This window comes from Gymnoscopelus braueri, assembly GCF_963280865.1.
Source record: "Gymnoscopelus braueri genome assembly, chromosome: 11".
Lineage (NCBI taxonomy): Eukaryota > Metazoa > Chordata > Actinopteri > Myctophiformes > Myctophidae > Gymnoscopelus > Gymnoscopelus braueri.
Window position 1 is genome coordinate 24,477,521 of NC_137613.1, and position 17,161 is coordinate 24,494,681.

The 17,161-nt window shown below is 41.8% G+C and overlaps 1 protein-coding gene across 1 annotated transcript in view; it reads left to right on the plus strand.

Annotated features, from left to right (window-relative positions):
• The window catches only part of col9a1c (collagen, type IX, alpha 1c), a gene marked incomplete at its 3' end in the record, with an annotated part of 47,528 nt that overhangs the window by 10,348 nt on the left and 20,019 nt on the right, over nucleotides 1–17,161 (plus strand). The window contains exons 4-18 of the mRNA XM_080442492.1: nucleotides 1,173–1,419; nucleotides 1,535–1,684; nucleotides 3,228–3,308; nucleotides 5,009–5,026; nucleotides 9,162–9,251; nucleotides 9,789–9,824; nucleotides 11,146–11,217; nucleotides 11,436–11,480; nucleotides 11,590–11,625; nucleotides 11,800–11,823; nucleotides 12,023–12,076; nucleotides 13,216–13,287; nucleotides 14,579–14,620; nucleotides 15,164–15,220; nucleotides 16,409–16,462. Coding sequence (XP_080298618.1) covers nucleotides 1,173–1,419; nucleotides 1,535–1,684; nucleotides 3,228–3,308; nucleotides 5,009–5,026; nucleotides 9,162–9,251; nucleotides 9,789–9,824; nucleotides 11,146–11,217; nucleotides 11,436–11,480; nucleotides 11,590–11,625; nucleotides 11,800–11,823; nucleotides 12,023–12,076; nucleotides 13,216–13,287; nucleotides 14,579–14,620; nucleotides 15,164–15,220; nucleotides 16,409–16,462 — 1,078 coding nt within the window. The remainder of the gene's footprint in view (nucleotides 1–1,172; nucleotides 1,420–1,534; nucleotides 1,685–3,227; nucleotides 3,309–5,008; nucleotides 5,027–9,161; nucleotides 9,252–9,788; nucleotides 9,825–11,145; nucleotides 11,218–11,435; nucleotides 11,481–11,589; nucleotides 11,626–11,799; nucleotides 11,824–12,022; nucleotides 12,077–13,215; nucleotides 13,288–14,578; nucleotides 14,621–15,163; nucleotides 15,221–16,408; nucleotides 16,463–17,161) is intronic.

The window sequence follows — 17,161 nt, forward strand, 5'->3', positions numbered from 1 at the left end:
TCTTGGGAGACTTCCCCAAATAGCCACTGCAATTCCGTGTTTAATGCCTGTACTTCTCCATAAATGTACACATTCAAAATATAAAGTGTTTGCCCTACAGCAACAGATGTTTTCCGATCGTACGGGTCCTTTGTGTGCTGTACAGTGTTGCCAGATGTACGATTATTGTAGTATCCGTACGATGATTTTACCCTCTGCAGAGGGTAATAATAATGCCAAAATTGCTCAGATGTACATATAAAAACAAAAGGTGTATCAGGAGCCTGGGAGTTTCTGGACCCAAATGCAGGAACTCAGAACTCAAAGCACACACATGAAACCAAGGAAGACCAGCATTGAGCGCACAGTCACAGGCAGTATTAAATAGTCTCTGAGGCTCGTTAGCCAACTAGGCACGGCTGACACCCGCAGGTGAGTCCACTCTAGGGAATCAGAGTCCAAAGAGGAGAGGGGAGGGGCTGGGGAGCTCAGTCACTCCAGGGCAAGGGCACATTACTCAGGGCAGGGCAGGGCAGGGGCAGAGGCAGGCAGCGCAGGGGATTGTGACAAGGTGTATGAATTTGCTAAATTCCCTGGCTGCTGATTCGAGACTCTGCTTAGCTTTTCAGAGTATGGATTAAAAAAGCTAAATTTGATCCTAGATCTGTAGCCTACTCGGCGGCATTAAAAACACAGGTCCCATCTTTCCTGTCCAGTTCCAGGCTTTTATTTTTGTAAGGCTTCCATGCAGCATACCGGATGTGGTGCGTTTTTCTCAAGTCGACGTGTTGTGTGAAACAATGTTGTTTCTTACAATAAATATATTTTTTAAAATTATTATTATTACATATTTACAGCTGTGATTTAATTTTTTGGGGCTGTGTATGATCGTTTTCTTTCAAATATGACCATTTGAAGCCTGAAAAGCGGCATGATGGAAACGACGAAATACAATGGCTTTCAGGACCAACTTGTACAGTAGATCTGCTATTTTCACTACTTTTGTGCTTTTTTGAAATTTTGAAATTTGGAGATACAAGGTTTCTGCCTGACAGCAACAACGTATTGCTGCTGTACTGCTGCTATGTCCAATGAGCCGAACACAAATATTTATATTTATTTATATACCTGTACACAAAGACGTAACAAGAACCTTAACCCCTGTCCCATCTCTTTTCTTTCTTTCATCTCAGGCTGAACTTCCCCCGGGGCTTCCCTGACGAGTACTCCTTCATGTCCACCTTCCGCATGATCAAGAACTCGGTCAACAAGGTGTGGAACATCTGGCAGATCGTGGATGAGGACGGGCGCAAGCAGGCCGGCCTGCGGCTGAACGGCGACCAGCAGGCGCTGGAGTACTTCCTGATGGGCGCCGACGGCACCCTGCAGACCGTCACCTTCCCCGGCCTGTCGGTGCTCTTCAACACCAAGTGGCACAAGGTCAGAAACAAGTCCGGTTTATTTACTTAAAAGCATAATACCGCATGTAACTTTGTCCTGTTGATTACATAACACCTGCAATAGTTAATGTACTTACTTTCTACCACTGCACCAGGTGATGATCGGTGTGGAGCGCGACCAGGTCACCCTCTCTGTGGACTGCCAACAAGTGGACAAGAAACCCATCAAGGGCAAAGGGCCCGTCAACACGGAGGGAGACACTCTGATTGGCCGACTGGACACCGACGCCGATGCCTCCGTGGTGGTGAGCGCCAAATGTTAACCACTCTTCAATCAATACACCAAATGAATCTCTTTGAATGTGATTCAACCAGATTTGCCCCAGAATAGAGACCAAGTGGTAAAGCCATAGAGTTATAAGGGCGGACTGCCTCGCCCCCAGCTATTCATTTCAATGAAAGTTGCTCACTGGCGTCTGAAGCACCTGGAAGAACGCTCTACTTCCGCATTTGGGCACCAAATTCGGGTGCCCAAATGCGGAAGTCTTGAGCACCGAGCAGGAGCACTAGGGTATCGAACGGTAGAAGCATATGCGCAGTGGCGTTTTAAATGCGGAAGTATTGCAATCCCAGATTTGACCACCAGGCGACGGCCACTTCACTGTTTTTACCGTGGCTCTGGGGGCTTGGGTAAAGCCCTATATCGCTGCTGTCGGGCAGAAACCTCCTATCTCCATATTTTAACTTTTGTTAAAAAAGAAAACGTAAATTAACGCCCTACTTGATCACACTACAGTGTCACACGAAAGCATCAAAAGTTCGCGACGCGTTTCGGGCTTGTAGGTCTTCTACTTTTTTTTTATTTGAATCCTGAAAAGTAACAGTTTTGGACATATGAGGTTTCCACCCGACAGAGACGATGTACTTCATTGAACACAGCCAATCCTGTACAGTACACCTGCAATTTTTGTCCATTTCTGTCCATTTGTGATGAAGAAAAAAGGGACGCCAGGTTGAATCCCATTCACTGGCTTACGAGGCCTATCAGTGAAGCATTGCCTCCTGCAAACAAACTGGGCTACGGGTTTATACACATGGCGAGCTCTGCTGTAATTCTAAAGTGCTGCTGCTGCTGCTGCTGCTACAGCAAAGCTGCTCAGCTGGGTGCCACTGGAAGAAAAAATCACTTAATCCCAACAGAGCATCTCAGCGGTGCATAACCATGTATTTACTTATTCAGCCCATAGAGGGCATTGATTTGAAGCAGTGAAAAAATCCCTTCAAACGTGGGCCCTGAGCAAACGCCAAGTTGTCTCTCCGACTCTAAGTGTGCGAATCTGAAACGAGAGGAAATTTCTGCTGTTTAATTCCTTCCGCTAATTGCCCTCCCGCTTAATTGCCTTTCCTGTCCAGTTCCAGGCTTTTATTTGAGTAACGTCCACACAGAATACTGTGTGTGGTGCGTTTTTCTCAAGTAGCCGTGTTTTGAAACAATGTTGTTTCTTACAATAAATGTCATTTTTAAAATTATCATTATTACATATTTACAGCTGTGATTCATCTTTTTTTTCTCCGCTGTGTCTGATAGTTTTCTTTCGAGAGAAAAACATAATCAGTTAATCCCAACAGAACATCTCAGCGATGCAGAACCATGTATTTACTTATTCAGCCCATAGCGGGCATTGATTTGAGGCAGTGAAAAAATGCCTGCAAAAGTGGGCCCCACGCAATCGGTGAGTTTTCTAGCTCTCTGACTCAAATGGTGCGAATCTGAAACGAGAGGACATTTCTGCTGTTTAATTCGTGCCGCTAATTGCTCTCTTGCTTTTAATTGCCTCTTTTTTTCAGTTTGAGCTTCAGTGGATGTTGATCCACTGTGACCCCAAGAGAGCCCAGAGGGAGAGCTGCAACGAGCTGCCTGCCACTGAGGTACAGTAAGAACAGGCCTGGTCCTATAACTGAACCATCTGCTGTGCTTTTCCTGCACCAGTGATTCACAAGGCTTTTTTTCCCTTAGAGACTTCTTACATCGGACAAAAGCTGAGAGCGCGCACACACACATACACACACACACACACACACACACGCACGCACGCACGCACGCACGCACGCACGCACGCACGCACACACACACACACACACACACACACACACACACACACACACACACACACACACACACACACACACACACACACACACACACACACACACACACACACACACACACACACACACACGTGCACACACTACTGTATATACTTCCGATCTACAAGCTCCCAAAGCATCGTGATGCGATACGTTGTGAGCTTGCAGATCGGCTATTTTCACTTCTTTCTTTCTTCTTTTTTTTTGGAAGGAAAAAAAAGGCGATTATTATTTATTGTATTTTTTATGCCCGGACCAGGGATGCCATATTGAAGGTGGATGAAAGCAAGTTATTACTTTGTGCAACATATTTAAAATTCTAATTTAAAGTTCAAAAAGATGCAACACACACCAGTCCTTTGACTCTGAAAAGATCAAAGTGGCCGCACACTCACTCATAGCTTACATGGCAAAAACGTTTATTTTAAAGACGAGAGAGACAGATTTAAAATCTAAACCAATATTTTCACTGCCACGCTGCCCACACCCTGAGGAAAGCAGCGAGGCTGTCGAAAGGTTTATTTATCTTTAATTTAAAGTTTAATAAAGTTTTTGGCACGTAAGCTATGAGTGTACTTTGATACATTGATCTTTTCAAACATTTCGGACTACCACCAAACAGACAAGGCCTCTCGCTATGATCGTTTCACCCCCAATAAGGTGGGCCCGGATCCCAGATTGGGAAACACTGGCATGCACCTCGCATGTTCAGGTTGATTGGACTTTGGAGGTGCTTCTGTGCTCTCTGTCTGCTGCAGAGAGGGAAAATAGTACAGCAATCTGAAGACGGAGTTGCACAAGTGTGACAGATATTCCACGAAGCAGTTTCATTTAATGCATACACAGCACTGTCAGGGTTTTATTACAATTTAGTTTATTTATTTAGGTTCAAACGAACCAGGCGCTTTGCACAAGTTGACCCACTTTGGGGACACACGTTTTGTCACACATCTATGTCTACGTAAAGCCTTGCCTTATGATACGAGTCTCTTTGAACCAAGCTTATAGAGTTTTAATTTTATCACTTTCTGACAGTTTCTATTCAGAGAGGAAAGCAGTATTTCCTGGCCTGGTTTGCTCTGGTAGAATTCAGGCTAACATTTCTGCTTCTGACACCATTTCAGACCCTCCATCTCTGAAATGGTACATGGGTTGCATTTGTGCCTTAAACTCTGGGTACATGGGCTGCATTTGTACCTTAAACTCTGGGTACATTTGTACCTTAAACTCTGGGTGCATGGGGTGCATTTGCACCTTAAACTCTGTGTACATGGGTTGCATTTGTACTTTAAACTCTGGATACATGGGTTGCACTTGTACCTTAAACTCTGGGTACCACAAACTCTGTATTCAAATGACAGCATGATAAGCTCCTTACTGTTATTGTGAACAGGTCTTCTTCCTCTGCTGACACTTTGGGTGATGGTGGTGTGACTATTTTCACTAATTCCACATGTATCTTATTTCCCTTGCTTCTTCAGATGTATGCCAATGCGGAGGTATTTAATTTTCTTCTACTACTTTCTACAGTTTTTTTTCCCTTTGTGGTGCAAATCATCTACTTTGTCTATATTGCTTTCGGTGCCTAATTGCCTCTTTGCTTGGTTCCATATTAAACTTATATGGTTGATATTCCTTTTTTTCTTACCGCATTTTGTTTATTTATTCTAACCTTCCACACCATCAAGCAATCTAGCCAGAGACAGCTGATAACCGCATTACTCAATTTGACAGAAAATGCCAGAAATAGTCTGGGAAAAATAGCCCAAATTAGATTGAGCTGCCTGCAGTAATTAGAGAGATGCACATCAAGGACTTAGCGTCTTTCCTGTATGTGCAATGTCCTCTGCCAGGTATAGATTTAATATGTGCCTTGTGTTCATTTTTCATATTTTAATTTAAACAACTCAAGATTTCAGTTCAATTATGTTAACCAAGTAATAAGTAACTGGATATTCTATCTCAATATTTTCAGAGCTCAGTCTCTCTGTGATTTAACTTAATTTACTGTCATAAATAGACCCTTATTGAAATTCAGTTGACAGGACAAATAGCAACAAAGCGGATTAGCAACAAAATCGTGCACTTTTTGATAAAAGCATGAAACTTTCACCATAGCTGGTAAATATAATATACATTTTCAGATGTGGAGGGAAGTCACATTTAACTCCCGAGGACTGTGAGAGTTCAAATCCAAGATTGCCCATATAACACATAATACTATCATTTTGGAGCCAAACGGTGCAGAAAAGCATTTAAGGTGTAATTTCCAACTAAATTGGGGAGCAGTAATTTGGGGATACTTTTGAAATCACCAGTATTCGAGAAAATGTGTTTAGATCAAGGTCAATGTATAAATTAACTAAAAAATAAGCAATCAGTGGACATTTGCACATAAACGCCTCGTATTGTCCCTGTGGTGAATTTAGTTATTGAGTTTGTCAGTGTGTTTGTCCTTGTGACAGAAATGGTGCAGTTGTGTATTGTGATAGACAGACTTCACTCACACAAGGTCAGACTGTATAGCTGCTTGATTCGACTGTAGAGAAACGGATTGACACCATCAGACTTAAAAACCAAACGCTTTCTGTGCCAGTCTGACTTCTGAGGGTATATTCACAGGGAATAATTAGAGACACACTTCTGAGATTCTCCTTCAAGTGTCTTAACCTCCTCCAGCCCAGGTTAATGGTCATGGTGATGGTGTCTAGTATGTATCACTAGCGCCATGCTGTTGCTTTATAGACCATATTCACACGGCGGCCATGTTGCTATTAAGTCAATGAAGTGCCACCCCGGTTGCCACGGCAACGGGGTGGTACTTTCAATGTTAAATTCCAAATTGGCCACCGTGTGAATATGGTCTATGGCTTGTTGCTCAAAGTCTGTAGTGATCTTGGCAATAGGCTCTATGCGCAGCAGCCATATTGGAAAGAAATTGGGTCTCTTCCTTACTTCCTTCACAGGTTTTTACCAATGATACTAATGAAGGCTCTGTTCCATTTCATGTTCAAGGACCCCCATAACTCTGAGAGTGTACAAATGGAACCAAATGGACCCGTAATGGACCCTTACAGGTCCATTTGGTTCCATTTGTACACTCTCAGAGTTACACACCTTTTAGCTTCTGCTAAATGCCTAAACCGTAAACTGTAAGGGGACATTTAGAACCATGAGGGTCCCTGGAACACACTTTGAGACCCACTGGTGTTAGTGTTTCCAGTGAGCCAACATGCACAATATCAGCACCCTGACTCTTGTTTGACCAGAATGGAACAGAGCCTTCATTAGTATCATTGGTTACACCTGTGAAAGTGTAGGCCCAATTTCTGTCCCAAATGGCTGCTGTGCCTAGAGCGTATTTTCCCCTCCTATCATCCAGAGTCTGAGTGCTCTTGGATTGCCAGTCAGTCCTAGCCTGGCTCAAGCCCCTGAATCGATAGCCTCGCATTCAGAGTCTGGTGGTGTCGAAGGCGGGGTTTTCTCAGGTGAAAATCTACCCGACCCAATCGGGATCGGGATAATACACCATGAACCAATCGCCAAAGAGTCCCCCTTTGGCCATGCCCCCATCTCAGAAAACGGCTGCACTCTGAGAGGGCTTTCAGACTGAATAATGGAGTAAAACGAAATGAAAATTCAGGCTGAGTGTCAGGCTAAGTCAGTCCAGCTATCCCCACTAGAACTTTTCTCCATTGCATTGTTCTTAATTAATAAGACCTATTTCATCCCGTGGGGGACATTCTGTTTTTCAGCTTCACCCAACTGAGTGCTGCCAACAGAGGAGCACGGAGGGGGGAGCATTTAGGGATTAAAGTGTCTTGCTCTGGGACAGACACATTTTGTTGGCAGTTTGCCTGGAATGACCCAAAGTAGAAAGTTCAGTCAAAGATCTCTGTGCTGCTTACATTAAGTTCAAGGCAATTTGGACTTGACCTCTCACGGTCCTCAGAGGTCAAATGTTACTTCCCTCCACATCTGAAAATAAACATTATTCAACTATGATGAAAGTGTTATGCTTCTATCAAAAAGTGCACTATTTGCACAAAGTTTTCAAATAATTGTAGTTTAGTAAAAAGTACAATATTTGCCTCTGAGATGTTGGGGTAGAAGTAAAAGTATTGAAAATTGGAAATACTCCAGTAAAGTAAAAATACCTCAAAATGTACAGTACTTGAGTAAATGTTACTTTCCACCACTGCATATGGGTAATATGATGTGAGGCTGACACTAATGGACAAATGTCCTCCCAGCTCAACAGACAATGTGTGTCAAAAACCAAGTGACACTTGGTAATGTGTCATTGCCCACAGCCCTCATGAAGCAAATGTATTGTTAATAATAGTATTATTGCACAATTATCTCTGCACTCCTTAGTGATGACTACTTATTGTTTATTGTTTATTAGGACGCCCATTAGTTTTAGCTATGACAAAAGCCAGTCTTCCTGGGGACCGAAACAGAAAAACATTTCAACAAAACATTTGTATAGTTGTAATGTATTCATTGTCACTGTACAATCATCCTTGTTCTTGCATAATAGAATACAATAAAAAGACAAAAGTTCTGTACATGAGAAATAAAGAATAGAAAGAATAAAACTAAAACAAAGTTGGGTACAATCAAAACATTTAATGTTAATGGATTTATTTCTATAGAGCTTTTCCAAACAAGGTTACAAATTGCTTTACAGAACAAAGTAAAAGAGCAGCATGATAACTATAAGAATTAAAACAGCAAATGAAATCAATGGGAAAAATAATTCAAACGAGGACAACAGAGAATAAACACAATTATAACACAATATAACTGATAAAAAAGGCAAAACCAGTAACAAAAGGCCTTAACAAAAAAAGTGTGTTTTCAAAAGTGATTTAAAAGAAGACACTGATTTTGTTAGCCTCAGGTCCTCAGGCAGGGCATTCCAAAGCCTGGGTGGCCGGATTGCAAAAGCTCGATCTCCCCAGGGAATGAGGCGATACTTATAGGGACTACCAGGAGAGCCCTACCTGAGGATCTAAGCTATATGGATGGGACGATAATCCTTATTATCGTGATAAAAAAAACGCTCACAATAATCGTATTGCAGAGATTTTAATTTATCATGAAATTGTCCTCCGTCATACACTAGGATTAATTAGCTTTTGTTGAGCTCCAAATTCAGTACCACTTAAGCCCCTCTATACTTGATAAAACAGACCTGTAAAGAGCGCATTTGGTACGCTCTTATTTCACACTATCGATTCGCCAAAAATAGCATTGCAACGCAATGCGTTGTGAGCTTGTAGATCGAATTTTTTTGGCGAACGTATTCCCCCAGAATAGGGATGCTGGGGGTTCAAAGTGGTTAACAAAAGTGACTTTTTAAGTTGGAAGCATCTTTTGATTAGCGCGATACTATCGTTAATAGCAATTATTTTTGCCACAATAATCGTGACATGTAATTTCGTCCCATCCTTAATCTAAGGCTTACTGTACGCTCTTTTCACTTTTTCTTCAAAGTGGGTCTTGTGTGTTTATGTTTGTGATATAGCAATGAGTTCCGTCATGTGATAGCTCTAATAGATTACAGCAGAACTGTAAGAATCCTTTTCCTCTGTGTCCAGCATTCTGATTGGTTGTCTCCTCTCTCAGCCAGAGAAGACCATTCAAGGACCCCCGGGTGCCTCGGGTCCAGAGGGCCCCCGAGGGCCCCAAGGAGAAGACGGCAGAGACGGGAGGGACGTAAGTGTGTTCTCTGTAATAAAAAAGAACGTACAGGATTACATTTCATAATAATCTTCTATACTTAGACTTTTTTTTTATCATCTCTGTTTGGCGCGAGTGTCAGCCCCTGGAAAAAAACCCTGTAAATGTATTTATTTATGCTTTATAACGTTAATAAATAAATACAAATTGAGTGGTGCTTCCATATAGACAAACACTGTAATGACCATGGAGCTACAAGAGGTGTCTCCAAAAACACTACCAAGATGAATGTTACACAGTATGACTTTAACCACCATCCTTAGTTGACTGGAGTCCCGCACGGCTCTATACTAGGCCCCTCTGGTTTTCGCTCTACAACTGAATAATCTTCGCCGAAAATAGCCTTTCTACAAGTTCACAACCTGTGAGCTTTAGATCTGCTATTTTCACAGAATGTTTAACCCAGAACTGGGACGGTATAGCGTTCAAGTGGTTAATGCACTACTTCAGTATGCTGTTACTCAGCTTGTCTGAACCTCATTGACGCCAAGTGGTCTGCACTTCTCTCTATAGGGTCTTCCAGGGTCACCTGGCAGTTCAGGATCCCTCGTAAGTATCAGCTGAATCGCTCAACAATGCCATTAAAGGGCAAGACCACTTTGGTAGAGGTTTGGGTTGTGTATTTACCTTGCCATGATGTAACTCCAAAGGTGGACAAGAAATAAAAAATAATTGCTCCATTGATTAGAAATTGATAATTCAAAATATGCTCCTCATTGACTTACATTGTACGGTAAAACAGCTCTCAAAGTCACTCTTTTAGCACCTAAACAAACGCAAACAAAGTTGATTCAGACAATATAGAACATCACCAAACCCAGTACTGTTTTTTTTTTATATAAAAATGTTAACTTCCTGTTGATTTTGCTATTTTTATTAAGAAGAAAACCCGGACTGGATTTGCGGATCCGGATCCGGATCCGGATCTTCAAATAGTAAAATCAGCAGGAAGTTAACATTTTTATTTTTAAAAAAAAACAGTACTGGGTTTGGTGATGTTCTATATTGTCTGAATCAGCTTTGTTTGTGTTCATTTATGTGCTAAAAGAGTGACTTTGAGAGCTGTTTTACCGTACAATGTAAGTCAATGAGGAGCAAATTTTGAATTATCAATTTCTAATCAATGGAGCAATTATTTTTGATTTCTTGTCCACCTTTGGAGTTACATCATGGCAAGGTAAATACACAACCCAAACCTCTACCAAAGTGGTCTTACCCTTTAAGCTGTGAAGCGTGCCATTACATATTTCACTCTGTGACGCTATAGCATGAGCCTGGCGTTGTGTGTGTGTATGTTACAGTGATTTTACTAATTTGAATTAATTCTCAACCTTTTTTTATTTCAATGCCCCCCAGTTTGATTAGTATACAGACCCCCATTTGATAAGATTCTTATCCATGGGACATCGCCCTATACTGTAAAATCCTCAGTGTTCATTCAACTCTGAGAGTTAATGAAATCCTGAAATGTATACGTTTGGTTCCTAACTATCAATCGTTTAGCTGGGGACCCCCTGGAATCCCCTCAAGGACCCCTGGGGGTCCCCGGGCCCCACATTGAGAACCTTTGGTATATATTGCATGAGCCCGATGGTTGTTGTTGATCTCGCCGCCGGTGAGGACTGCACACCTTCGATTGATTAATCGTTGACAGCGCCTGTCACGCTGTATCTTAGCAACTGTGTGTGTGTGTGTGTGTGTGTGTGTGTGTGTGTGTGTGTGTGTGTGTGTGTGTGTGTGTGTGTGTGTGTGTGTGTGTGTGTGTGTGTGTGTGTGTGTGTGTGTGTGTGTATGTGTGCGCGTGGTGCGATGCAGTGCGATGCAGGAGGGAGATTAATGTGTTTTGGTGTTTGTTGTGTCTGTTTCCCAGGGCAGCAAAGGCGAACAGGGAGAGATCGGTCTTCCTGGTCAGAGGGGCCTGCCCGGCATGCCCGGATCCTCTGTAGGACATGACTTCACCCACTATCTGTCACACACACACGCACGCACACGCACGCGCACACACACACACACACACACGCACACACACACGCACACGCACACACACATACGCACACAGAATTTATGTTTTCACACATAAGCTACTCTGCATATTTCTATTGTGAAGTGACAAGTTGTGAGAACTTGATTTGATTGAGTATTTTCTCCTGGTTGATTCAGGGCATGTCTGGACCAATGGGTCCAAGGGGCGGCGTAGGAGAGAGAGTGAGTTGCTGTTACAAAGACCACGTTAAAGCTATGATGATGAAACATTTCATAATTATCCTCTTTGAGGGACAACAATGTTACTGATCTGTGTTGATCTGATCAACAGGGACTTCCTGGTTTTCCTGGTCCACCAGGCTCTCCTGTAAGTAGACTATGGACTGTGTCTTTACTTTAGTAGGATGTACCAGCAGCCAACGAGAGCGAACCAATGACAATGACTATATGCTGTATACTGTACTGTCTGATTTATGTGAAACTTGTCAAGTTCTATATCTAAGTATGTGCCCCCCCACCCCCCCTCTCTCTCTCCTCACAGGGACCAGAAAGTGAAGGCCCTCCTGTATGTATTCAACACACCAGCATGCTGTATATCGCTCTTCTCTAAAACCGGGTGCTAAATGACCATAAACACACTGTATGCTGATGATACTGTGTTGTAGATGACTGCTCTGTACTGACCACTGTGTATCTCTCTCTCCTCTCTCTCTCTCTCTCTCTCTCTCTCTCTCTCTCTCTCTCTCTCTCTCTCTCTCTGGCAGGGACCAGCCGGGAAAGCAGGAACACCAGGAGATGAGGGAAACATCGGGCCTGAGGTCAGAGCTCTTAATTCAGATTAATTCAAGTTTTCCATGTACAGTGTTAATTTCACTTGTGTAGAAAACGGAACCATTTGGTTCCATTTGTGTACTCTTGGAGTTAAAGTTATTTGAACCAATCTGTATAGCCACTTGAACAATTTACTTGGTTGATCGGAGTCCCTCAAGGCTCTATACTAGTGACTCTTCTGTTTTTGCTCGACACTAAGTATCTTAGCTGATATACCAGCTCACAACAAACAATGTGATGCAATGGAAGCTTTTACATCTGCTATTTTCTGCCAACGTTTTCCGCAGAATACGGATCCTGGGGTTTAAGAGGATAGACAATACAATACAATACAATACAATACAATACAATACAATACAATACAATACAATACAATACAATACAATACAATACAATACAATACAATACAATACAATACAATACAATACAATACAATACAATACAATACAATACAATACAACAAGTCCATTGAGAAATGTAGACCCTGGTGTCAGGTAGGTATGCCACCTACTGGTTGACAAGTAGTACTGACTGAGCGGTAAAATTCTGGTCTCTCATGTGGGAGACACATGTATTATGGATTGCAGCTTAAAATGAACACTGAGGACTTTACCGTGTATGTGTTGTCAGTCAGTATTTCTACCGAAAGTTGCGACAGTCTTGTTCCAATTCAGTGGTTCTCAAACTTAAGGACCCACAGTTTGGTACACATTAGACCACGGAGGGTCAGAAGTGGGTCAGAATGGATTGAGAGGAGAGGATAGCCTCTTGAGATGCAGCATCTCCTTCTAGAGCGGGTCCTATACACATAAGTAAAACATTACATACAATACAAATACACAACACACAACACACAATACACACGCACAGATACAGTTAGCTTGCTCACCCTCTCCCACCCACAACATTTGGTTCCATTTGTGCACTCTCTGAGTTACAGATCTGTAAGGGTGTTTGGTTCCTAAATATCAATAATTTAGCTGTGGAACCCCTGGAATCCTCTCAAGGACCCCTGGGGGGTTAATTTAACTTCTCTGAAGTTAAATTAACACTGTTCTCTCGTGTGTGTGTGTGTGTGTGTGTGTGTGTGTGTGTGTGTGTGTGTGTATATCTGTGGTTCTGGCAGGGTGCGCCCGGGCCCAGAGGTGGACTCGGACTCCCAGGACTCCCAGGCCAAGCAGGACCTGCAGGGCCTGCGGTAAGGATTGCATCCAACAACCAGCTGTCTTTGTTTTTAGATGTTTGGATTGAGCCACTTCCTATTGATTTTCCTTTGTCATTTATATTGTCTCGGGTGTCCTCTTTTCTCACCTTCACTCACTATAGTGTAAAGTCCTGATTGTTACTGTTTCTCTCAGTCGCTTGGATGCATTTCTTGAAACTCTAACCTCGTTCTCTTGACACTGCATCAAACCCCCGCCCACACTATTTCACTTCTCATTGCGAATGCACACAGAATGCGAAACACTACTCGACTCAAACTTTATTTATAAAGCACGTTTACAAGTGCCGCACAAGGTCAGAATAAAGAACAAGACCATGACACAGAAAAACTAATTAACCCATTCAATCCGGGAACACATCATTTTAGATTTCAGATTTCTTTGGCTATTTTGGAAAAATCTTTGACTTATCCAACAGGCTTGAGGTGCTGAAAGCACAGGGCATCGACCTTTGGGGGGGCGAAAAACTGCGAATTTAGAGCGTTCTTTTCTTCCGCGCAGCACCCCCCCCCCCCTCCCGTTGACAAAACGGGGGCGGTGGGCACCAAACCGGGTCCAAGCACCGGGCACCACGAAGGGTTAATCCGCCCCTGGTTAAGACAAGAAGACAAAAAGAGGCATAACAAAATGCTAAATGCAGTTGTCATATACAGAAGTCATATACAGAAGCTACAACTCTCATTTTTCATTGACATTCTAGTCCAGAGCAACTTGGTTATGTACATTTCCCATTCGCTTTGCCACAGTTGTTCATTTGGGAAATCATTGTATGCAAAATACTGTTGTTCAATGAGCATTGTGTTTGTAAAAAAATAACTAATTATTAATTCATTATCAATTCATAATAAATGTATTAATTAATAAGCAAGCAAAACAACCAATACTATATAATGTAGATGAAAGAGATACATCATGAACATGTCTGTCCAGTGTTGATGCAAATACTATTGCATTTTGAGTGTCAGGGTTACGCAATGATCAGGAGGTGCTATACATTATTTTGGTGACATTGTTGTACATCCAAGTCATTGAGGAAAAAAAAATGTAATTCAACTCTGAAAGACCCTTTCAGAGTTACTCTCAGGATTTTGCACTGTTTTGGACATCTGGGTGCCCTCCGTGGTTCAGACGAGCACTGCTTGAAACCCCCAAAATCATGTGGGGTCTCCTCTGGTGGTCCTGACCCACAGGTTGAGAAACCACTGGTTTGTGGGGACATCTAAACCCTTGCGTGTGTTTTTAGATGTCACTCTGCTTGTCTTTTAGGGTCCACCGGGTGCTGGCAACGCTGAGGGGAGTGGGGAACCTGTGAGTGTGTTACTTTGTACTGTCATCTCCTCTCTCTCTCTGTCACTCTGTCACTGTGGCTGTGAATGTGTGTCACCTTACAGTGGCAGCTGTGAACTGCTACTCAAAATGAGGATGGGACCGTCTGACTGTCTGTCTGTCTGTCTGTCTGTCTGTCTGTCTGTCTGTCTGTCTGTCTGTCTGTCTGTCTGTCTGTCTGTCTGTCTGTCTGTCTGTCTGTCTGTCTGTCTGTCTGTCTGTCTGTCTGTCTGTCTGTCTGTCTGTCTGTCTGTCTGTCTGTCTGTCTGTCTGTCTGTCTCTGTTTGTAGGGCTACAACTATCGACTATTTCCCTAGTGATTATTCTATTGAATACTTTTTCGACTATAATCTTATAATCGAGAGGTGCATTTCACACTTTAACGTTTTTTTATTCATCAACAAATTGATTAAACAGTGTTATGCCATTAAAAAAACATATTTACAAGTTCACAACGTGTCATATCACAAATGTTTGCATTATTATTATTTTTTTTAAAACTGTTGCTCTCCTACCGGTTTGCAGTGTCCTGCCCTCTGTCCTGCTGGACCTCAGGGAAACCATGGCCTACCTGGAATGAAGGTGAGAGCAGTGGTGTAAAGTGACTAAGTACATTTACTCAAGTACCGTACTTGAGTACACTTTTGAGGATTTTTTACTTGGAGTGTTTTACTGGAGTGTTTGTCAGTACTTTTACTTCTACTCCACTACATGGGCAAATGTTATACTTTTTTACTCCACTACAATTATTTGACTAGTTTAGTTTAGTTAATACTAGTTAATTTGTAGATTTTGATTATTATTACAAAACATATATTAACCACTTCAGCCCTATGCATACTTGAAAATAGCCAATTTACAAGCTCACAACGCGTCGCAAAGCAACGCATTGTGAGCTTGTAGATCTGCTATTTTCAAAGCATTATTTTTTTTACATTTGGAAACTTGTGAAATGGGACATTCTGCAAAATGTGTATGTTTACTTTCAGGACTTAAAGGTAGGGTAAGTGATTTGCAATTATTCAAATAATTGCAAAATGGGTCTATGTTCTGATAGTGCTCGTTACTATAGAGTGTCCTGTCCATATAAGGAGTCTCCATGTCTCTCCAGCTCTTTATAAAACAGAAAATGCATTTTTGTTTCAGTTTCAGTTTCATTTCCTATTTTATCCAATCAGGATAGATAACTCAATCAGGATATATATTAAACAAGTGAAATTGCAAGTGATGACACTAAGAAATGAGCAGGCAAAATTAGAACTGGAACACTATAAAAATGAAGCTTAAAAATGGGTACTTTCTCCTGATTGGCTGAGATTTTGACACCTACCAGAAAATGTATTTTCTGTTTATTAAAGAGCTGGAGAGACGGGGAGACTCCTGTTACTGAACAAACACTCTATAGCAATGATTACTATCAGAATATAGTGCTTTAACCTTTTAACAAATTACTTTTTGTTTTAACCCAAAAATATCACTTACCCTACCTTTAACTATGTGTTAATGTGAATACTTTTGTACTCAAGTACATTTTGAATACCGGACTGTTATTTGTAACAGAGTATTTCTACATCGTGGTATTGGCACTTTTACCTAAGTAAAAATATCTTCCACCTCTGTCTGGTGGCCTCTGGGGTCTGTCTTGTTTAAATAAACTTATTCTACAGTGACAATTAATGGCCACTACAGCCACTAATGGCTGCTAATATGCCCGATAATGAGCGAGATAATAATTTAAATTACCTGCTAATGGCTTTGCTTTTCCGACAGGGACACAAAGGCTTGCTTGGGGAGCCTGGCAAAAATGGAGAAGCAGGAGAGAAGGTACACAGAAAGTCGATGCATGTCGGGCAGAAACCTCATATCTCCATATTTAAATGTTTATGTTTTTATTTTTTTGTAAATTAAAGCCATACTCATACGTCATACATTGCCACACAAATCTTTTTTTGCTATATCTGAATTGGAATCATGCTTGAAGTTTTGGATATGTGAGGTTTCCACCCGACAGCGACGATAATTTGTCCTTTTTGAATGCAATAATTGTGATGATGATATCATTGGTATTGATGTAATGTTGTTTAATTTTGTGATAATGTGGTTAAGCCGGAAGCACAATTTAAATGTTACCAATTATCAGTTGATAATTGGTAATGTGTTCATTTTGCTGCTATAGTGTAGTTGTCACTTTTAGATCAAAGACCACAATGGCCCCATGGAACATCGTCCTCAAGTTAAAGGACCCATTTTCAACTCAACTTCATATAATTAGTCCTCGCTAATTTTCATTATAATATGGTAATATTTGTCTACTTGGTCTGTGTCTCAGTAATCTGAGTTCCCTGAAGTTTTCGCCAGCTCTCGCATACAAACGGGAGGGGCGAGGAAACTTCTGGGCCAGAGCCCTGGTATTTGTGGGCGGGATGTAACTTACGCTCAGAATCTGAGCGGACACGCCTCTTACCGGTCTGAGAGCTGTGCAACTCGTCTAAACAGTCCGACGAGAGGCAAACAGCAGTACAC